The sequence below is a fragment of the Tasmannia lanceolata genome, unplaced genomic scaffold (genome assembly GCF_043159265.1).
Source record: "Tasmannia lanceolata isolate RefF3 unplaced genomic scaffold, GAP_Taslan_0.1 ptg000025l, whole genome shotgun sequence".
Lineage (NCBI taxonomy): Eukaryota > Viridiplantae > Streptophyta > Magnoliopsida > Canellales > Winteraceae > Tasmannia > Tasmannia lanceolata.
In genome coordinates, this window is record NW_027518702.1 from 9,720,378 (window position 1) to 9,744,255 (window position 23,878).

Genomic DNA, 23,878 nt, shown 5'->3' on the forward strand with positions numbered 1-23,878 from the left:
TTCTCATATTATAAGTTTCTAATTTCTGGTTTGGTTTAAATTGAGAAAAACAAAGGCACATGCCCTATTTTGCACTGGTTATGTATATGATGGAATCAGCTCTAATATGCATGGTTCAACATGAAGGAATCAATTCTAATAGTGTGATCAATCAAACACAAGAATAATTTGCCTTTGTCGTTCATTCATGCCATTGAAGCCAAGATAGGGTTGTGTAAATATAAGAATGTGAGTGACGGCTTGAAGTTCCATATTTTCTTTCTTAAGGAAGAGAAAGTCCAATTTATTTTCTCTTCTCGGATTTTGTAAGTGTGAGAGGAAGAGTTTATCATCGTCGGCATCTTTAAAACGAGAGTAAATTATCACTAAATGAACAATTTTTTCCAATATAGTGGCTATTTTACTTCTTTTCAAGGGAATTTTACATAATAAGAGTTCCTGTAGACACCCAATTTTGACCGGACCCTTTTCCTCAAAATCAAATAAATTTATGAAGATGAGTCGAAGTGCCGAAGTCAAATAAATCCCGAAACCGAATCTCAAAATTTCCGAAACATCGAACTCGAAAACCCGAAAAATGCCCATTCCTAGATATTTTGAAATCTTTTGAAAGCCTGGGTGATCTTTGAATCCCATTGACATCCTTCGTTTAATTGCCCTGATCTTCTATTTCATTTTCACAAAGATTTGATAATAATAAAAAAAAAAAGTTACAAAAAATACCCTTTCAAGCTCGAAGAGAAGAAAAGATGGGCGAGTTGGTATCTTCTACGCAGACCCCCCCGCCGGCCCGCCCCTTTAGCAATGAAAAAAAAAAGACAAGATATTTTACATGGGGGCTGTCCTAGGCAAAATTGGGGCGCAGATATATCATTTCCCTTTTCTACCTAGACAGCCCTATTTTGCAAAAGGGTAGTCACAAATACAAATTCGAGGAGGCTGTCCATGGAAGATGAGGAATGAAAATAGCACTTTCTTCTTATAAAGACAAAGTCTGCTAGGGTTGAAAAAGAGGAAAAAAGAGGAGAGCCTCATTTGCAGCCACGGAGAGAGTGAGAGAGAAAAAGAGAGGAGTGCTCGACCCAACCTTGTCTTCTCCGGTGTCTCGCCGGAGCTCCGGCCTCCCATCTCCATCGCCCCTACAACCTCCATTTCCACCATCTCAAACCCTCTTCTCTACCGATCCCTAACCCCTTTCCATCTTCTTCCCCGATCACTCTCCGGCCACCCACCCTTGAACCAACATCATTGCCACCTTGACCTCCATTTTTTCCGGTGGGAAGTCCTCTTCTTCATCGACCACACCACCATCATCTTCCCCTCCACAACCATCTCTAACCCCTACTCCTCCCATTGCAACCACAACCAAACCCTCTTACCTCCATCGTTGCCACCTTCTTCATTCCCCACTTCATCCACCCTTTTCACCCAAATCAGCCACCATCAAAACCCATTTCATTCCTCATTGTTTCAGCTCTCATCTCCATTCCTACCATCAATTTCATTCAAAACTATATCCCCTTTTCCATTTCTAACCACCATCTCTAGCAAACCCACTTCATTTCCCTTTCTAGCCACTATTAAAACCCACCCAAGAAACCCATTTCCATCAGCCACCATTGCTTGATCCCATCCCCATCTCAATATTCACAGACCCCATTTCTAATCCGACCACCGTTACCTAGCTTCACAACTCCCTCGTCCGACCACCTTACAGCCACCACCTCCTCCGCATCTCTTCACCCTCTACACCATCATTCTCAAATCTCTCTCATCTCTATCTCCCTCTATGGTTTCTTAGATGTTGAGCTCCTAAGTAGTTAGGATTTGGGTTTCGAAAAGTTGGAAGAGAAGAAGAGTATAGGGTGGATTTGGGGATTTCCTAATTTGGAGTTTGTAGCAAGGGTTTTAATAGTTGAAGAAGGGGCAGAGAAGAGGGTTTCTGAAGGAGTTGGGTCTAGAAACAGAAGAAGAGGAAGAAGAAGAAGGTTTGAGAATATTTCGTTGTTTGTTGGAAGGAAGAAGGGTCATCACCACCTTTACAACCACGAGCGTACACTGTCGTTTCTATAGCTGCCGATCGCTTCTCATTACCGTCCCTGTGAGAATACCTTGATTTATCTTCTTTCTTTACTTTTTCTATATGTGTTCTGCTTCGAGTTGGATTTGAATTGGTCACTTCTCTCCATTTGATTTTCATTATTTGGGCACTTTGCATTATCTCGTTTGATTAAATGGGGCTTCAATCACTTGTTTTGATTTGCATGTCTTTTCTTTTACTTGTCTATTTGGGGCTTTGATGACATTATAAGAATGAAGGAGGTACTCTTTGAATTGTCGCTTTGTTGGGTCTGGTAAGAGAATGTGTGTTGTAATCCTTGCAATTTGTCCCCCTCTCTTTATTAATGTCTTCAATTCACAAGACAAAGTGTAGGAATGACATTTTACTGATTCTCTTGCTCTAAATCTCATTTTAATTTATGTTTTGTGTTCCTGAGCCATGCCAACTAAAGATTCAACCTCCAATTTAGTCCCTTTTCAATTTCTTGTACAAAACGCATCCCTGAACTATGCAATCATAAGAACTGATTTTCTAATCTTGCTTTTGTACTCAGCAGTATCTAGAAGTGTAGGCCGTATTTGGATTATTAAGATCCTTTTATTCCTTTGTAACCCTCTTATTAATTCTTGTGAGAATCATCATCCAATATGTTTTGGCAGGCTACAAATTGCTTGATCTAAATCTTTCATGCACTTACAATTTACTTTTGGAAACTCTCAGGCATAGTTGTAAGTATAATTTCTTGTGATCGAAGCAGCATTTGGCCTAAAAGTTTACTCTCTTCGTTTTAATCATGATGCAAGTCATGTGTATGTCTATAAGAGTCTTCATTGAATAAGCTTGCTTAATTGGCAACCATAGTTTTATTCTCTCATCCGTTTGTATCGGCCTTACGAATGCATGAATCAAATCCTTGGATTTTCATATAAAATGCAATTTCTTAGTTCCGAATCAATTCATCTGATGGGTATCCTTGTGGACGCAAAGGAAGGAATTCAATTAGACTCATCCTTGGACTTTAATTCTTCCTTGAAGTGCCTCTTGGTTGTGTCTCATTTCTTAGAATTGCAGACCCACTTACTGGGTTATTGGCTGTTAAACATCTCGATATTCGCTTTCTTCATGGATGTAGTCTGTCTTGATCAGATGATTGTTCTTAGATTTCAATTCCGAAAGAAGTCGAAAAGGATAATGCTTTAATAAGGTTCATGATAGGCAATTAAATAAGGGCCTTCCCTTTCATGAAATCCCTCTTGGCTGCCCTCTAGGTCATATTTTGTCATGACCCCTGATTCTTGATGTGTAGTGCTGGGATTTATTCAAGTGTTTCACCAAGCCTCTTTCGTCTCTCCTTTAGATTTCGCTCTAGCATTCGGGATCTTTGTAGGATTTTTATTGTCTTCATTTACTTATGGTTCCTCAGAATTTCCAGGGTCATCCCTATCTTTGGAGGCCTATTTCAGTTCTTCGGGATATATTCTTTACATGTTCCTCATGATTTTCTTTGTATTTCAGGATCCCATCAATTTTGGGAGCGCATATTGTCGGGTTCTGGCGACGATGGAATGTTTCTTGAGCCAATCTCTTCCCTTCCTGCCTTAGAGTTTTCGCAGGTTAAGGGATTCCATCTTCTTAGAGTGTTTAGCTAGTTAGGACCCTTCCTTAGTGACTGATTGTTTAGTAGTTCTTCTTATAGGGTTTTTGTCCGTCATTTTTTTTTGTTTGGAAGTTTACCCTTAGGGTTAGAAGCTTTTCATCTCTCGTTTGTTCAGGTTTTTCCCTCACAGGTTAGATATCCTCTCCTTTGGAGACTAGCTAAGTCTCGTCAGCTTTTGGTCATCTCTTTGAGATTGTCTTATCGTATCGGAATTTTAGTTCCCTCGCTTACGTGCTTAGCACGTAAGCAAGGAAATGAACACCCTTTCAGATAAAGGGAATCCAATAGAGAGGATAGCGTGTGTTCATTTCCTTGCTTACGTGCTTAGCTATAGCATTTACCTGCTTATGTGTTTTACCTACTTGCTTAGTTGCAGCTCTTACCTGCTTGGCTGTTAGTTCTCACATGCTTAACTGTAATTCTCTATCTTCATTAGGTTACTGATTATTATCCTTTACTATCATCTACTGACGTTTGCTCATTGCGCAGGTTTATTATCTTCTTAGTTGTATCGCTTTACTGCTTCACTGCTTTTTCTATCTGTCATTTACTGCTTTCTAGATGGGATGTGTTAGGATTTTATATTAGGCGCTATGTATTCGCCCCAATGTAGATAGGCGCTATGTGTAGGCCATAGGTTTTATTTCATTATTCTATTATTTGCCTGGCATTTTTTGTTTGTTCCTTATTTCATTTACTATTCATGATCAACTGCTAATTTTAGATTTCCTTTAATGTACAGACTTATACATGTAGCTTTAGTATGCATGTGTTCGTCCACCAGAACTTAGACACCTAGTAGGCATGTCATTAGTAACCTAGCTATTCTTAGGTGACATTTATTTCGGTTTTTTTGTGTGTGCTTATTTTCATCTCCGAGACATACATGATTAGATAAACGTTTTATCGGAGATGCGTGTTCACATTTCACATGATTTTCGCCTAAAACTCTTCAAGGTTAATAATAAATGGCATAAGAGACCAAGTGTTCGCACTCGGGCGAATTGGGGGTGCTCTTCGGACCTTCTCCATTTGTCATCAGGCACGGACCTTCTGTATCTCTGGTTATCTGTTGCAAGCAGAGCATTTATTTTTGGTTCCATGGTGTATCCATGGATGACGACTCTGAGTTATTTTTCGGTATATCTTGGTTTTGAACCTTGGCTCCGGATCATGATATATCTCATTCGTTTTGTATCGCCACTCATGCTATGCTGTGAGAGTGACACCTATTTCGAGAGTTCCTTGGTAGAGCTCTCTTTCATGTGGAGATCTTAAAGGATTGCAGGAGGGATCTCGTGTCCCTCGGCACCGGTCCTCTCAGATCGGGGTTCACAGTTCCGATCTAAATAGAGTTCATATATTGGAGGAAACTGAAAAACTCCAAAGACCTACACTTGCATTCCGCATATGTAAGTATATGGGTATTATGAGTTTATATGCTATAATACAATTTAATAATATCATATATCCAATTTTAATAATTCACTTCATTAATTGGCATATCATTGGTTGTGAATAAATGACAAAAGAAAATACAAAAAATATAGAAAATAGAAAATAAAGGAAGAAAATAATTGAATAATGATCTTTCAGAAAGAAAAGGTATGAGATTATTTTTAGATGGAAATAGATATGATATGTGGATAGATAAATTTTTTTTAAATGATGTAGAGCACTTTAAAATGTTTATCTTGGAAAACCATTTTCTACTAAACTATCAAACTTTATCTATCATGTCAAGGGCTTTATAGTAATCTTAACCTGATTGTTGCAGTATTTGAGTTATATATAGCCTATGTGGGAGTGATGTTGTTCGTGCTGATCGTTGTGATGATCCTAGTCGCAGTCCTCGTGCTGTGTTGATCACCGTGCTGGTCCCAGGAGAGGCCATTGTGCTTGTCCTCGCCGTCGTCTCATTCTCCTCTACGTTGAATATCGAGAAATGATAGATGTTGCAGATCGCGCAAGAAGAGGCTATGATTCTAATGTCTGGCTTACTAACTTCAAGATGGAATACATCCGACACCTTTTCTACCATAGTTCAGGCGATTTCGATGTATCCGTTGGATTGAGATACCGACTATGTTTCATTGTATCTCTTGGAACACGCATAATGATACAGAAAAGAATCTGGTTGCTCTAAGTTTGGATTTCGTTATGAATTGGAAGATCTCATCTTGAGCGATTAGCCCTCCTTCATCGGAATCTGTAGATTCGAACGCATACTGATACATAAAAGAATCTAGTTGCTCTAAGTTTGGATTTTGTTATGAATTTGAAGATATCGTCTTGAGCGATTCGCCCTCCTTCATCGGAATCTGTCGATTCAATTTTCGTACGCATAGCATAGCTGGTCAAGGGGCTCGGATTTGAGGGCACATTTTAAGAAGAAGAGCATGAGAGGAATAAGAGGGTGTAGAGAGGTTTTGCGTAATTTTATGATCTTTTTATGTTTTTGCCATAACATAATTTAAGTACTAGTTAGGGGAGATCAATTTTTATTAAGTAATAGTTAGGGGAGATCACTTTTTATTTAAGTACTAGTTAGGGGAGATCAATTTTTATTTTTAAGTACTAGTTAGGGGAGATCAATTTTTGAGTAATATAATTGCCATACCATCAAAAAACGGCAGTTAATATTTTGAAATGATGAAATTACCCACAACTCTCGTAAACCCTGATGGGGAAAGGGCTGTATTCTTCATCGGGCTACCCATTTAGTGTATTTTAAGATTGCTCTTTTATTCTTTTTACACAAAAAAGAGGTGGCCCAGGAAAGAAAAGGGAGAGAACATATCATTTTCCTTTGTTTAGATTTTTAAATAAGCCCACTATATCTTAAAAAATATACGTACATCTATACATGGGATTTGCTAGCGTCCATTGCAGAACGCACTTCGTGGTTGGTCTGTTGCAAGTGAGTGCAGCCACCTCATGAATGAATACAAAGTCTTCTGAAAAGTGAGCACGTGTGGTTGCACTCACATGCAACAGACCAACCGTGAAATGCCTTCTGCAATGGACGCTAGCAAATCCCTCTATACATCACATCCATGATATAATGTATGTTGTTTGAAAATTTACTTGGGCTCACCTTGTCAAAAGATCCAAACCGTTCATTTGCTGGCTCCAAAAAATCATCTCCATATATGATGATCCTAACTCTATTGATATGTAGAAAATTATATTCGGCGTTATTCAGCTATTGATCCGACGTGTAGTACAACAGCACCTATGTAGTCATTGATACACTGCTGCTGGGTGTCCCTAGTGATGAAAAGGGGCGCATTTATCATTTTCCATTCGCACCCCCCTGTAGGATGATTCACACCACTGAGTGCGAATCATCCTACAGGTAGTGCGAATTTACCCTCTCCCCCAAAATATTGAAAATAATATTAAGGGCGCGTTTGGCAACTTCACTAAAAAACCATTTTCTAATCCAAGTAAGCCCTCCCTCTCCGTCCCATCTCGTATTCTCTACGGAGCCCCCATCACCAAACGTGAACCCCAACACCACGACCGCCCAAGTGAGGTCTTCTCTATATTATACCATCTTTGGTTTTCCGAATTAGGTATTAAGATTTTTAAGTTTGGGTTTTGCAATTTTTGGGAATGTGTTTTTTCTTGATTCGAGTTTCCTACTACTTTATTTGATTGTTATAGATGTTATAGGGAACTAGAAAGCTTGAGGTATTTGACTCCAAGTTCATTTATTTAACTTCCACCGTATGTCTCTGCAACTATGATAAACCTCTATTATGATGTTTGAATTTCATCAGACCTTTTAAGTGTAATGCCTATTATCTAGGTCACCTAGAAAAGGTCTTGGTTTTGATCAGTTCTTTAATAAGTTGGAGTGTTAGGCAAAATTTTGATGAGGAAAGTGTCGGTGCGCTCGAGCGCACCAAGCTTATGGCGCGCAAGAGTGCCCAATCACATGGGTCCTACATTTTTTTGTAGTGATCCAAACCATTCATTTGCAAGGCTCTATCATAGATAGGGTGTGTACAAAAAATCAGGTCCATTGAATCATCCTAACCCTTCCAAAAGTGGAGGGCAAAAATGGGCAGATTCGTGGGCAAACATTGTCTGTCCATTTTGACCTCCACAAATGGATGGGTTAGGATGATCCTATGTGGCTGATTTTTGGCACACACCCTACCTATGTAAGGGCCTTTCAAATGAATGCTTTGGATCATCCTAACAAAAGTGGGCCAACATGAGTTTTGGGCACTCGAGCGCATACAAGCTTGGTCTACTCGAGCGCACCAACACTTTCCTCAATTATATTCGCCTCCTTTTTTTTTTTTTTTTTTTAAACTTGGGACAGGCTTCTCTAGTGTAAAAGAGTAGTAATAAAAGCTTGTTCGGTACTTTTTCTAGGACGATGATAAATTCCCACCTCCTGTAGGATACTTCGCCCCGTTAGAAGGAGGGCATGCGGGAGGCTAACGCTTTTTAAAGTCAATTCACGTTAGAGGGGTGCGAATTATCCTACATAGGTGCGAATTTATCATTGCCCAACTTCAAACGCATCATTCTTTTGGTTTTTTCCATCTTAAGTTTCATTTTTTGGAGTGATTTTCTTGATTCAGAGAAACTGATGAATGAATTTATCAGGGTTTCTCTATCTATTTCAAAACCCTAATATTTCTTCTCTCTTGGTACCTTTTTCATCGTTGTAGATTCCTTCTCTCTCCTTCTTCTAAGATTTTGAAGGTTTGCCTCTAACCTATGAAGCACGGGTACGGGGTGCGGGTACGACACGACACGGGTACGTGGGTACGTGATTTGCCAAAAAAACCGGGTGCGGGTACGTTCGGGTACGCCAAATATAATAATATATTTTAATATTTTATTATATATTTATAAAAATTAAAAAAATAATAATTGTAGAGCAATCAAATAACAATAACATCACCAAAATGGAAAATTCTAATATTACTCTTCATTTCATAAGTGATTAAGTTCCATATTTCATAACATGAGGCATCAATACATCATTCATTAGAAAAAAAAGTCTGTGACCAGTGTGTTGACCAGTGCCTGACAAGATGAATAATTTTTAGAGACCAAATTATGATATTTTTTTTACCGGACTTTTGGGATTTAATAATGTTTGGACAAAATAGATTTTATGAATTTTTAAAATTTGAAAAATACCCCACCGTTTTGAAGTTAAGAAAGTTAAAATTTTGACCCGGCCCTTTTTCTTTGAATTTTGTACTAGAACTGGAGAGTTGACTTTTTTTCCTTTTAAATTTGGGTGTTGAAACTATTTTTAATAAATCCAAAAGGGGGGTATTCCGTTATTTACATGTAAATCTTAAGTAAATGGACAATAAAATAGTAAAGACATTAGGGTTTGCGTGGTGCGCACCCGACACGCACCCAACCACCAAAACTGGTTTTTTTTTTTTTTTAAAAAAAAGGGGTACGTACCCCGGACGTACCCGCACCCCATACGTGTCGGGTGCGGGAGCCCCGGGAGAGTACCCGTGCTTCCTAGCCTCTAACTGTTAAGCTTATATTCAGAAAAATAAAGACAAAAAACACTACACTAGGGTTTGCTTTTGGGAATGCATAAAACACATAAATCAAAGAAAGCCTTGTTTGATTTCATGTGGTTTATGCTTCTAAATCCCCTCACAATTCATTATAACCCTATTAGTAACATGGTTTGCTGCAAAAATCTTCTTTCATATAAATCATTCAGTTTTTGCCCTAATTTTTCTTCACTTTTTTCCCTGAAATTTCACTTCACTTCACTTTTTTTCCCTGAAATCAGAATGAATAAACCATGCTTCTAAAAATTTCCTTTTTTTTTTCTTCCATGAATTCCACTTCAGTTTCTTTTGCTTCTTAATTGTGCTCCTTTTTTTTTTGGGTCCTTCAGATGTATATTCTTGGGTTATAGTGTATTACTTTATTGTTAAATGGGATTTGCTAGCGACCATCGCAGAAGGCATTTTCCAGATGGGTGGTTGCATGTGAGAGCAGCCACCTCATGAATAAGACAAAATCTGCTGAAAAGTGAGTCTATGTGGCTGCTCTCACATGCAACAGCCCATCTGCAAAATGCCTTCTGCTATGGTCGCTAGCAAATCCCTTGTTAAATATGATGCTATAGATAATTTCTATAATTAAGATGATGAGCACCTAAATAGGTTTTACCAAATAACTGTATAAATATAGGAAGCTTGTGGTTGTAAATCAATAAAAATCTTGTACAACAGATTTATGAGTTGTAATAGATTGATGTTGACATGGAAGATATCTTGGGTGGATGGTACTTCTTTTTCGAGATTACAACATCATCCATAAAGCATGCTAACAGAGTTATGAATTGTAATAAATTGATGTGAACATGGAAGATATTTTGGGTGGATGCTTGTTCTTTTTAGAGATTACAAATTATCCTTAAAGCATGCTAGTTATGTTTGAATGCCTTTAGACTTCTTAGTGCTTTTGACTATATGCTTAAGTCTTGCTTTAAGCTCTTAAGGATTTCTTAAAGAGTAATGATATATATACCAAAACTGAGTTAATCCAAATTTTTTTTTTTTGGTTACAGTTGATTCTTGGATGTGAGTTTGCCAATCTTGACTCGGTTGGCAGAGCACTAAAAAAAAATAAAAAATCATTATGATTCTTGATTCCTGAATGGGAATCTAGAGAATGGTTGCCGAACATAACGTAGTTAACCTATCTCCATTGGATGAGCAGAACACAACAATGGAGGAAACGAGCACGAGTTCTGAAGAGGTCTATTTCGGAAATCTAACAGAAGATGACGAAGAAATCTGCATTGAGGACCTTCCAAAAGGGGAGGATGATGAGATCTCACCTCTCGATGTCGATGAAAGCAATCAAGGTATGCTTCGCTCTGTATGTATTTGTGGTATCAAAGTAAAAGAAAATACTAGCCTTTATACATTTTGCTTAAATTACAGTTGATTCAGTCTAATCTGTTGTGATTTTGTCTTTAAAATTTATATTTTTGGAATGTTATTTACAGACACTTGACATCATTTTCGTCTTTATTTACAATTGTAGCGGAACTAGAAGACAATGAAGTCGAAGGAGGAGAGGGTACAAAAGTTTTGCTCGAGACATCTTGTGACGCAAAACTGAGAGAACTGTTGCGTAATTTATGTTCGATTGAAGTGAAGATTTATTCCGAAGCTTCTAATGAGTTTGTTAGTGTACTAAAAGGTGATTTGGGTGGTAAAATGCTCCATCAGTATGTTCAGGCTTCACCTTCATGCATGGAGTTGATGGAAGCTTGGAAATTACGACAAGGGAAGCCCGGAATGGCGTATGTTTTATCATTAATTTCGGCAATTTTGAACCACCCAAATGGAAAATACTGCATGGATGATCTAGGGAGACTTACTATAAGCCGAAGGCTTGACAAGTTCGCTCGTTCGATTATTGAAACCAAGTTGGAAGATATCTATATGGAGCTAAATAGCAAAGAATCAAAACGTCAGAGTGCTGCACTGTTGCTCATGGCCACCATTGTTAGGCGTGGTGTAGGTTTAGCTTCCGAGGTTGCGAAAATTTTTGATTTCAAGCTCCCTGTATTTCCTAAGCTTGCGGAGTTTAGGGAGAAGAAGATGGGTAAGAAGATAAAGTATTCTACGAGGCTATCATTTATTGAATTTGCGATGTCCTTTTTGGAGTCCGGTAATCCAAGGCTATTGAGGTGGATTCTTCAGCAAAAGGATATGTATTTTGGGGTGCTTCGTGGGCTTGGGTGTGATGATGATGGAACTATTGTATATGTTTTATCAACTCTGCGGGATAAGATTCTTAACCCAGATTCCTTGGTCCCACCGGGTCTCCGAAGTGTACTCTTTGGTGGTGTTACTCTTGAACAACTAAGCGACATATCTGGAAATCCAATTGGGGGCCCTGCTGCTGAGACGGCACACGAGGTTCTTGTTATGGTTTGTACTGATCCTTGCCATGGTCTGATGCCGGATCTGAAGTCTCATGGAAATCCATTGAGGGGTAATCCGAAGCGACTATTGGGACTTATGAAGAAGTTAAGGGCAACCGAGATTGGTTATCATAGAGACCTTCTTTTGGCTATTGTAAAAGGGAGGCTCTCTTTGTGTTCGTCATACTTGGACGAGTTCCCTTACATTCTCGAACCTCGTGCATCACCCACTTGGTTAGTTTCATATACAACAGCTTGTGCCACAAATTTTTGTTTCTCTTTTCTTCCATTTTGTATGGCTAATAAAATACTTGTAGGTTTGCTGCCATTTCCCTCACGGCGGACTTGATTTCATCTGCAAATACACACCTTTCTTTCACTTCACTTGCTCCTCAGTCCCAATATCCACCTCCTCTGGACAGTTACGAAATGCAGTGTGTGCTGAAATGCATTGTACCTCGTTCATTCACTCGGTTGGTAATCAATAGGGGTTTACTTCACTCCAACATGCTTGTAAAGCACGGTTCCTTGAGGCTTCTTTTAGAGGCACTCAAGGCGTTAGACAATTTAGTCATTGCTATAGATGGTTTGTTGGAAAACATGACTGTGAAGAGATCTACAGTTACCTTCGATGAGGGTCTACCAAAATTAAATGGTCTTCCGGGGATTAGCAACTTGGGAACGGTTGACAAGGGTCTTGATGCCAATGGTGTTGGCAACTCTAGTACTGGTAAATCAACATTGCAAAACTGGGTTTTTCTCAAGCAAGAAATTCAGGATGAAGTGAGAGCCATGCTACCCGATTGTCAGGTTTTGTTGAAATTACTTCTATCACTAAGTCAGAATTGCTCCAAAAAATCTGAGACAAGCGTGAAGAGAGCAAGAACATCTGAATATTCACCTGAAATTCATTTTTCGAATGGTGTGAAAAAATTGAAATCCGATTCCACTCATGAGAACATTGATATTCTTATTAGTGGGATAAATGCGGAACTTAGCATTGGTGCACCTGGGGATCATGGTAAAGGTAAACCTTCATTTATTGCGGAGGAGGTGGGCACTGGAGATAATGATATGATGGTGATAGCTAGAATTTGGGGTTTATGCGAATCTTCCATGATAGGTAGTGAATTAAAGAGTGCAGAAATCTACTTCCACTCAAAGTTGCTTGATGTGCTGACTTTTTATCTGGTTAGACACGACTTCTTTGAATTTGTTGCATTATTTGGACTTAATTTTGTTCTACTGTCTTGCATAAGCATTCACGGGACATCCGCTTAAATGCTGAAACCATTCTGCTAGTTCTCTTTATCGTCTTTGACCAGACTACCTCTTTTTTTGAATAGCAACATATTTAACAAAGCCCGACTGAGATAGTTGGGCAAACAGTATCAAAAGAAACACAGGCATATGATCCAAACTGTTTTTTTTTTGTAAATTGCAACACTCATCCTCGAGATTTGTTTGGAATTTTATTCCATTTAGTATGGAATGCCCAGCATCTCACGTGTGATAATTTTAGCGATGGTGAATATCAACAATTGATGTAGACATCATGTTGGTTTCAAATGTCACTGTTTGAAGATTTCTCAAGCAATTACTCGTCTGACTTGAATAGTGCCTTTGTAGAAAATTAATCCTGTATCAGTACTAATTTGCCTTCAGAATGTGTGGGTTGGGGCGATGGAGAGTCTTGTCATTTTTGTGCCCTGCATTTTTTTCAGAGTGCCTTTTGTGCACAGTAACCACCGCCTTGTGCAAAAACGAGCGACCTCTGTGATTTCCATGATGTGCTTGTTGCCATACGCAAAGCATTCTGTGAATTTTAAGGGTGTTAAAGTGGCCGGACTCTAGCTTTGTCTCTTATAATTACACATATGTATATTTAAGATATATATTTCTTGTTATTAGTGAGGAATTCCAGCCACTTTGCACTTTGAAGTTTAGCAAGGTCCTTCCATGTAAGGGAATGGCCATTTTGCCAAAAGTTTGGACCATTCGTTTGGTTCCAATCACCTGGGGCTTTCCATATGAAAAACAGCATTCAAAATTCATTTAAGTGGCTAGCACTCGACTCTCTCTCTCTCTCTCTCTCTCTCTCTCTATAAATATATATATATATATATATATATATATATATTATGTGTATGTATGTGTATATACACACCCATATACACGTCAGAGATCCTATCTCTAACCTTCAAGGAAGTGTAATTCTTAAACACCATTGACTCTTAGAACCTTTGACAAAACACTTCCATTGATCGTCATTAAAATATCCTCGTTAATCATCCAATAGATAGATAGATACATAGTAGAGATCCATTTAAAAAAAAAAAACAGATACATAGTAGAGAGGGAGTCTCTCACCTTTGACATAAAATAGCAATTTCACTAAAATATCGTCATTAATTTCCAAGAGATTGGTATATATTAGTCTTTAGGGAAGGATTCACACATACTTTTATATTCATATCCCATTTTGTACTTTCTTTTTTCATTTTTTAAGAAGAAATTTCTTCTCTTCATTTTTAATGGATAAAACACCCTTGTCATCATCTCATTCCTCTCTCTCTCTCTCTCCACCTATTTTTAATGAATAAAATACCCTTGCCTAATCAATGCTCTTGATTTATCCTCATCAGATGACATTTTTCCAGGAGACTATGCCTAGGTTAAGATTCTATGTTTCAGTTACAACTTGACCCTTTTGGGGTACATCACTGTTGAATTAATTTGGTGATATCTGCTATCTTCCCTTAAAAATCTTTAAAGTGTCTCTGTCTCATGTATATATGTAATGATTTTGACGATTACATTATCAAGATCTTGGTGAAATGCGGTTGTATATGACTGGATTCCTTTTTCCTGTTCTGTTATATGACCTTCCTAGTCTTAGTATTACTATTCAATTTCAGCTTTGACTAGTCTTAGATTATAACACACATGTGTGACCTTTTGGGTTCATCCTGTTGCAGCGGACTATGCCTGTTGGATTGGAAGGATCATTTGACTTCTTCAAAATTCTCCCAAGCGATCCTTTAATCTTACCCGTCAATCTGCAGCAATCTCTGTTGTCCCTTCTAATAGAATACATTGGACAATCTCCTGGTCGCAGGGTTTCCACCAGATGCCCTGACCTAATGTACAAACATTTGCAGCCATTGATTAACTTGTTGATATTTTCACCCGTGAAAGCCATTCAAGATCAGGCATATGTTCTGGCACGAGCAGCTATGATAAGTACGGGTGCCTTTGACAGAAATCACTCAGAAATTGATGCTTGGTTATCATTTTTACCTAATTATAGCAGAGACAAGTTTTTTGTCGAAAACCGAGAGGCTGAAATGTTTTGGGGCTTGTCCACGGTAGTTCTATCATTCTTTTGCGATGCTGTTTCCACAATGGGAAATAACTTGTACAAGTACCTGGATCATTTGCGCTGTCTCACTTCAAAATTAGGCGTTGAAGGTATTTTACAGCTCATAATCTGTTGATATTTATGACCTACTTTAATGTTTTTGTCTGCCTGGTAGGATTCTTTTTCCTACAGTCTACTACCTTTACAGGGGCAAGGTTTTAAATTTCGGCCGAAATGCCGAAATTTAGGATTTCGGTCCTGACCGACGCCGAAAGTACATTAATTCTGTGTCGGTCCAGATTTGGGTTGAAATTTCGGAATTTCAGCAGAAATTTCTGAAATTTTGGCCGAAATTCATTTTTGATTATTTTTTTCATAATTTCAGCTGAAATTTCGGTTTCTATTGTGGCCGAAAGCGACACCAAAAGTGACATTTCAATCCATGTCCAGAGGACACATAGCATGGCTGCTAGATGTCGCTGCCTTAGGTTGTTTGTTGGATTGTTTCAGACCTGGGTCTATTTATTTGACCCCATATCATTTTCATGCAGATATTTCTCCTGATTTTAGTCCTCTGGTCGTCTGTATCTTACAAAAGTGCCTTAGTGTGCTTGAATCGGACTCGGGAACCTTTAAATTATCTGAGAGGTCCTTGATTTCAATTTATGTGTCCAATACATTGAGTTATCTCTTGCAGACTCAGGTATGTCATTTTCATTTTATTCATTTTTGTTTGGGAAATGTTATCAGCACAGCCATATTTTGATATTTTCACAAACCCAGCTGTCTTTTCTTCTTTAATTGGATTTTGAGAGCTTTTTGGGAAGTGTAATTACCTTTTGACAGCTCTTTAAATACTAAATGTGAAAATATCTGCTGATATCATTGTCTTTTTCATTGCAAAACATGATATGCTGAATGTTTTCCTGACAGGTAGACGTGGGATTGTTAAGTGGTTTGATCGATTTGATTTTAACAGAAAAGACTGAGCACTTATACTCCGGGGATGATGATTCCGGGGATACCCCTTGTGAATGGAGGCCATTAAAAAATCTACTACACTTTGTACGGAGCATTGTGCATCAAAATGCTTGCCGTAATTTTTATAACATTACCGGAACTACTATCATTGCTGATGGTCATTCTCTCTTGAAGATGCTTGGTAAAGTAAAGAAAATTATAGCAAGTGGGCATGACCGTGGCTTAGTTGAAGTTGCTATTGCTTTCTCTTCTGCCATAATATGTGCACCCCCAAATGATGTACTACAAAATTTCCCGTTGCTTATTACTGTTGGCCACCACCTTTTTGGAGAACACCTTTCATTCCTTTTATCCATATTTTCCCATGAACATAAGTTTCTTTCGTCTGTTGCTAATCTCTGGCCAAATGTGTTCTTTTCTGGTCTTGAAATGGTTGGTGCTACAAACGGCAATGACTCCCAAAAGGATGACGTAAAATCTGCTGGTGTTGCTTTTAGTTTAATTTTGAAGCATGCGCCTTTCTATGCACTATTTCCTTCAATCATAGGCTTTGGAAATTCTATTTTGTTGGGTTCCACCAAAATACTAGATTTCTTTCGAGCTAAACTATCTGAATGTTCAACTGATAGATGCATTGCATCCCTCCGTCTTTTGCTATTCTGGGTCCATCAGTTGCACATATCCTTTAGCGCTAATCCATCTGTTGAACTGGAACAAATGTTAGAGACTTGCTTTATTCTCATTGATCATGTGTTGGTGCATTTTTTGGTAGTGATCACTGATTCATATAGTTCAAAAACTATTCAAGAATTAGTGGAAATTCTCTCCCATCATCCTGCAGTGATTGAGCCCTTGTTACATCCTTTGTGTTCTAAAGAGAAACTTGCAGAAGAAATCATAGGGGATAACTTAGAGGATTTACTTAATTTGGCAAAGCGGAGTATTCATCCAACGGAGCATCATCTCTTGCATTTATTGAAAAGGGTTGCTGATTCTTTGTTAGCTTTAGAAAATTCTCAAAGGGTTGCATCCGTAGTTAATGACACAGTATTTAAATCAGTTGTAAAGGCTTTCAAAAAACTGGCTCGGCAGGCAATTTTAGTACTCAAGGAGAAGTTTGATCAGTGTATTCTGACTAATGATTTGATACCTCTCCTACCTAGTTTTTACATCTTTCACTCTTTGAAAAGTTTTATATCCCCCTTTGAGCTGTTGGAACTCGTGCATTGGATGTTCAGTAAAGTTAACAAGAATGACTTAACTGGTTGGACATCTATAAGGGTTTCTGCTCTCTTTGTTGGGTTCTATATTTCTGCCAACGCATTTGATATGCTATCCAGTTGTTTTCACCAAAGAAATATGGAAACAATAACATGTTTCTTATTTTGGGAACCAGAGAGTAGAGAGTTTGATGTCGGCCTTCTTGAAAAAGTATACTATAAGATCATTGAATTTGCCACCTGTGTCAGACTAGAATGTGCCGATTTGTGTTTGTTGAAAGCCGTAAGTGCCGTGCATGGTAAAAAACTTGCGTCGTCCCAAGCTGCTCTCATCCCATTGAGTATGATAATGTCAAGAATGGTGATTAGCAGTCCCATTAGAATGCTTGATCATCTCATCCACAGGACAAGTAAGACAAAAGCTAAAACATTGTTTTACCTAGTAGAGGTAAGCACTCTGCATTTGAGCCTATTTGGACAGATATTTTTGTCTATCCTGAACAAAGTTATGCCGTATGGTGATGATATGACTGTGGATGTCACATTGTTCAAAGGAAATTGTGACCATGCTCTTTCAGATGAGGACTTTTTACTATTATTGCCTGCTGCATTGTCATACTTGACTTCTAATTTGATGAAGTTTAGAAAGCAAAACCTCAAAGTTTTTGGTAATATTCCGTTATTTTATTCAAGGATTCTTTTGGATGGTTTCTCGAATTGGAAGACCTACGTCTCTCGAAGCATATTTGAGGAAGAATACAATGAAGAAAAGCAATTTGAGTTCACGCCTATGTGTTTGGAGGAATTTTTAAACCTTTTCAGAAGTAGTCTACTTGGAAAAGCAATTCACATGTTGCGATACTACTTCATCTTAAATGGGAATTCAATGAAGAAAAAAGAAAGGGTAAAAATATTTGATTCTATTTACCCAAGTTCCAGCCTGCATCATGAGGAGCTGCTAGATTGTGATGTTAGTGATATCAATGTTTGTTCATTTAAACCATCTTTAAACTTGATAAACAGAATCGTTGCAAAGATATACTTTTCAAGGATGTTATTATTCCCTCAGGATAATTCAATCGGGTTCTTGCAGATGGACGTGGATGAAAGCACTAAAGAGAGCGCTAAAGTACCAAGGCCTTTGGAAAAGTGTTATAGTAGAATTTTCTCGGCAAGGCTAAGGTTTATAAACATCCTTGTTAGTGCTTTGGATAATATTGTCAGAAAGTTTCCTTTCAACCCGGATAATACCCAAAAATCAGTAAGTGCTGACTGTTGTCAGTTCTTTAGATTGTTAGAAATTTTCATCTTGAGAAATATTGTTCAAATTTCCATGGAGATGCGAAGTGATCTTATCCAATTGCATAATATTCCCTTTTTAGAACAATTTACCCGATCATCTCTTCTTCATAGGTTTGAGGATCCACATACTCTTAAAGCGCTCCGCAGCATTCTTATTTCACTATCAGAAGGGAAATTTTCTTGTTCTGAAGTTTTTGAGCTGTTGCTTGCGCACTCACAGCTTGTCCCAATTATTCTGTCGAGCGACTCAATCTCTGATAATTCTGGTCGTTCTCATACCGGAGCTCTGTTTCAACCTATATCCAGCTTTCTGAAATTGCTTGTTGTCCCCTCTAATGATCAAAGTGGAACAGATGAAAAGAACATTCATGACATCGAGCTTAGATACGAACACTCTGCTTTCTACAAGAGAAAGTTGGAGGTAATTAAATTACTAAGAGTACTTTATCGTCTCAAGGCTCGCCAATGTAGTATAAGTCCCGGGAAAATTGTCAGTATGAATTCTAGAGAATTGCTTTCATTGCTTTTGTCTGGTTATGGTGCAACTTTGAGTGAAACTGACTTGGAGATATTCCATCTTATGCATGAGATTGAGTGCATTGAAGGATCAAACTGTGTAAGCATTGCGGAAATGGATTATCTGTGGGGAAATTCTGCTTTAAAACTTAGAAGAGAACATACACTTGAAAGATATCTGTCATCCAATAATGTTGCTGATTGTGAAATGGCTGAAGACCTCCGCAAGAGGCAATTCAGAGAGAACCTTCCAGTTGATTCAAAATTATGTGTTACGACAGTTCAATACTTTTGCTATGATAGGGTTTCATGGACTGGACTTACATCCCTGGAAAAGCTTCAGACAAACAATGTCATGGATACACCTGAGGTAGTTTTGCATTTAAGCTAGTCAAGTTCATCAGTCCTTTCATTTTGAAGTATTAAACTGATTGAATGCAAGGTTTAAAATTTCGGTTTTGGTTTTGGTTTCGGACATAGCTGAAACTGAAATTTCGGCTGAAATTCGGTAAAAAAAAAGCAAATTTTATTATTGTGAATTTCGGCCGAAATTTCGGATTTTTTTTTTAAATTGCATTTTCCCGAAATTTGGGACATAATTTTGGATTCCGGCCGAAATTTCCGATTTAGGTTGTTTCAGTGTTGGCCCCAACCGAAATCCGAAATTTCGACCTAAATTTCGGTATTTCAGCCAAAATTTAAAACCAAATTGAATGCCTTGAGTTTCTTTCTAGTATTGTCTTTCTTGGAATTCTCTAGTTAATGCTTTGGTGATATGTGGAACAGACACCATCTACATGCATGAAAAGCATTCGACGGTATGATCCTGCTTTTATTTTGCGCTTCTCAATTCATGGACTGTTGATGGGTTACATAGAACCCATTGAATTTGCCAGACTAGGCCTTCTTGCAATTGCATTTGTTAGCATGTCTTCATCAGATGAAGGAATGCGGAAACTGGGTTATGACACCCTTGGAAGATTCAAGAAGGCTTTGGAGGTATGCGCTATCTTTTGTGCAAACATGATTAATGAACATGTGATGGATTTACAGATCTTTACTGCGTTGCTATATTGGATTTTATTTGGTTGTTATAGCTGTGATTATCTGTATATGAGCTGTTGTGAGATTTGAAACCCTACATTCTAATCAGACTTGGCCAAGACCCATGTTTGATTCCATTTAAAAGTATGCTGGACTCTATTCAACTACTCCTTTTTAGTTGAAAATTTTCATGGTTCTAGTTTGCGGAACCCGGGCCCCGCAGGAATTGCGGGAGTTCTCAGATATGAGTCTTGGGAGGTGCTCTGGGCCTATGTTGGGCCTATTGGGACGACTGATTCTTCGGAGGCAGCGGTGTGTGTAGTTTACCAAGGGTTGGAATTGGTTAAGGAGAACCACCTTGATAGCATAGTGGTTGAAGGAGACTCATCTAATGTCATCAATTGGATAAAAGGGTCTCATAACCCTCCCTGGAGATTTGATAGGTTATTTGATGAGATGTTTGATTGGGTGAAGCCCTTGGAAGTTGTATTGAGTCATGTTCGTCGATCTGCTAACCAGGCTGTGGATCGTTTAGCTAGAGAAGGAGTCTCCAAGGATTCTCTAGCGCTCTATGACTCTCATCCTGGATACAAAAATCCACATGCAATGGTCGGCCCAAAGTGGGACCAAATGTGCCACGTGTTTGCCAAGTGGGCCACATGTGCGCGGGAGTGTTAAAGTATAAAAGATAAATACTGCCTTTCTCCAACGGCTTAAGCTTTTGGAGAAGTTGGTAAGTTAACATTCTTTTTTGTATTCTCTATTAATGTTGTTTTTTTCTTTTCCCTTTGTATTTTGACCATCTCGGTCCTTCTTTTAATATAATCGGCTACCATTTCCAAAATTAAAAAAAATTGAATTGAAGAGTAGATTACATCCGCACGAATAACTGATGGTTTAAACTCAACTCAACTCAACAAAGCCTTTGTCCCAAACTAGTTGGGGTTGGCGAATAACTGAAGGTTTAGGAAATAAAAAAAAGTATATATAATATATAAATTCAGAAACACTTCTTTTAGATTTCTTCGATTCACATGGGATGCAAGTAAATCTACTAAGAATCCACCATAAGTAGAAAACTTGCTAGAGAATTGAACAACCGCAAAAACAATTTAGTAGATCATCACCAACAATGCTAGAGAGAGATAAATGAAAATATGTTTGATCAAAACATGACCAAGGTAGGGTAAAAGCCAAAACCCCAAAGGGAAATTTCCTGACTATTCATTTAACCTTTTGAAATGTGCATCAAAACTTCATAGGAACTAGAGTTTTCATTTTTCTTTATACCCTTGCAGCTTCGTATGTATATATGAAACTAGAGTTTTCTTGTTATTTTGCGGTTGATATCTTGTTCGTGACTTGTACAACTCATTGCAGAACTTTCGGAGCAGTAGGGATAAATTACGACTACGCCTTCTTTTAACATATTTGCAAAATGGGATATCAGAGCCATGGCAGAAAATCCCATCAATGACAGCTATTTTTGCTGCAGAAGCATCTTTCATCTTGTTGGATCCTTCTCATGATCATTACCTGACCATAAGTAAACTTTTAATGCGCTCTCCTAGGGTGGATCTAAAGGTATTAACCATTTTAAACGAAATAACCCTTCATGTTGATCTCTTTTTTCTGTATAATCATTCATTGTGAAATTTCGGTTTCGGTTTCGGCCTCAGCCAAAATTTTGGTGGAAATTTTAAAATTTCAGTGTCGGTCCTGGCCGAACTGCGAAATTTCAGTCCGAAAGTTTGGATTTTGGCTGAAATTTAAAACCATATTCATTGTCCATTTTGTTTAGTGCATAAGCTGGGATCGAGCCATATTACTTGTTGCATTGATCTAACCTGTCACTGTGAGATGAAGCTTACGTCTATTGGAATATGTATGCAGTGTGTACCATTATTTCACACTTTGTTTGGAAGTAGCTCCATCCATTTCAAAATGGACCGTTTGTGGATTCTTCGCCTATCATATGCGGGGCTGAATTTAGACGATGATGCTCAAATTATTATGCGAAAATTTCTGCTCGAGCTCTTACTGAGCTTTTATTCTTCTTCCTTATCAGATTCTGAGTCAAAAACTCTGATTCTTCAGGTAAATTAAGCACACTGTGGGGATTGATATCTTCTTTTCTTAATTCACCAAAACATTTGGCTTATATGTTCATTCTTTGTGTCTTCATTGTGATTTGTTATGGCTGATGATTTTTAAATATGGTTGTTTCTTATTCCATAGAAGAACATTTAGCCATTATTTTTCTTTAGTATAAATTTCAGTGGGTTTCAGCCGTTCCACTCAGATTAAGTGTTTTTTTTTTCTACTTTTTTTTGACATGCTGTGTCATCTGGAAGAGTGGAATGCACATTTTCAGCTCTGATGTTCTGTTTGTAATACTAACTTTCAAATAATGATTTTCTTGAACAATTAAAAAAAATTGTACTATACCTGGATGGAGGTTCGTATACACCGTCCTAATACAGTATTGTCTAACTTTGATTTTTCATGTGATAACCCAAAGGTTTATAGAAATGAAATGCCAGGAAAACATTTTACGTCACTTACCTTCTGATATATCTTTTCCTTTGTAAGATAGATATGCTGGGATGGTACTTAATACTTTATGGTATAGCAATAAGTCTTCAACCGTGAGATCTTTTTTTTTTTTATACTTTCTCCAAATAAGAAAATATAAGCATCGATACCATTTCTTTGAAAACTAGAGTTTCTGTAAAGTGGAAGTTGGTGTTCTAGTCAACTATTTCTAGACATCAAAAGTTGCTGGACTCTAGTACAAAGCACACAAATAAGAAAAAAACAACATATTTGCCTCCTTATCATATAAATGATATAATTACTAATTTTCCTTTTTCTATTCGGGTAAGAAAATATTTTGTAACTTGGTGGATTCTTCCTCATTAATGATGCCATAAATTAATGGCCTCTTTCGTTGTCACCAAAATCAGTCTTTTTTTCCAAGTAAAGTTATTTTAAGTTAATCTTATTTGTAAATAAGACATTAAGGCCTTTTTGAAAGGCATTATATATATCATTTCTAAAACTATTATAGCCCATTATTTGCAAATAATGAGATTTAACTTCAAAATCATTTGCATACAAGATTACATGCAACTAATTTTTAAAGGCATCCAAAGAAGCCCCAGGAAAGTAATTTACGCCATTGTGGTATGAATTTTTTCTCTATTTTGCAGCACATGACTGAACTTTGTAATTTTCACTTTTTTTCGTAGTTATTTGAGGATGAAAAATTAGAAAAAATGTTTGATTTATGTTGCAGATAGTGAAGAAGTCTGTTAAACTGCATACGCTAGCTCGTTATCTGGTTGAGCATTGTTGTTTAATTTCATGGTTATCATCCGTTCTCTCGTTATGTGGGGAGAAGCTATATGGAGATCACAAAAACTTTTACATGACACAGATAACAATGATTTTAGAGGTATGTATGCATCTCTATACAAGTTAGTTTCTTTTTTGTGCTTAATAATTTCTTTCCTGCTGATGGGATGAATTTTATATTCATTGATTTGCATATTCACAACTATTTTTGACATTTTCGAAAATATCATGATATTTTGTATTTTTTGTTAAAACAGCAAAATCTGAAATTATCTTGGGGTTTTGAAAGATATTGAGATACCATCATGCTTTATTTTTAACGAAGAAAATATCACAAAAATACTGCAATGATTTTACAATATTATTTTTAACCTAATTTTTCTCTTAAATTTATATTTTTGTAGATTTTTAAATAGTTTATTTTTCA

The 23,878-nt window shown here is 37.5% G+C and overlaps 1 protein-coding gene across 6 annotated transcripts in view; it reads left to right on the plus strand.

Moving 5' to 3' along the window:
• Window positions 1–999: 999 nt before the first annotated feature.
• Window positions 1,000–23,878, plus strand: part of EMB2788 (ribosome 60S biogenesis amino-terminal protein) — a 42,736-nt gene continuing 19,857 nt past the window's right edge. For 2 of the 6 annotated variants that reach the window (XM_077367977.1, XM_077367978.1), the window contains exons 1-11: window positions 1,000–2,101; window positions 10,300–10,599; window positions 10,782–11,904; window positions 11,988–12,861; window positions 14,649–15,141; window positions 15,583–15,734; window positions 15,965–19,420; window positions 19,837–20,049; window positions 21,475–21,678; window positions 21,988–22,191; window positions 23,393–23,551. In XM_077367977.1, coding sequence (XP_077224092.1) covers window positions 10,404–10,599; window positions 10,782–11,904; window positions 11,988–12,861; window positions 14,649–15,141; window positions 15,583–15,734; window positions 15,965–19,420; window positions 19,837–20,049; window positions 21,475–21,678; window positions 21,988–22,191; window positions 23,393–23,551 — 7,074 coding nt within the window. In that variant the 5' untranslated portion in view covers window positions 1,000–2,101; window positions 10,300–10,403. Of the gene's footprint in view, window positions 2,102–10,299; window positions 10,600–10,781; window positions 11,905–11,987; window positions 12,862–14,648; window positions 15,142–15,582; window positions 15,735–15,964; window positions 19,421–19,836; window positions 20,050–21,474; window positions 21,679–21,987; window positions 22,192–23,392; window positions 23,552–23,878 lie in introns of those variants that run through there. The other 4 variants (XM_077367980.1, XM_077367981.1, XM_077367979.1 and 1 more) reach the window with 4 other exon arrangements.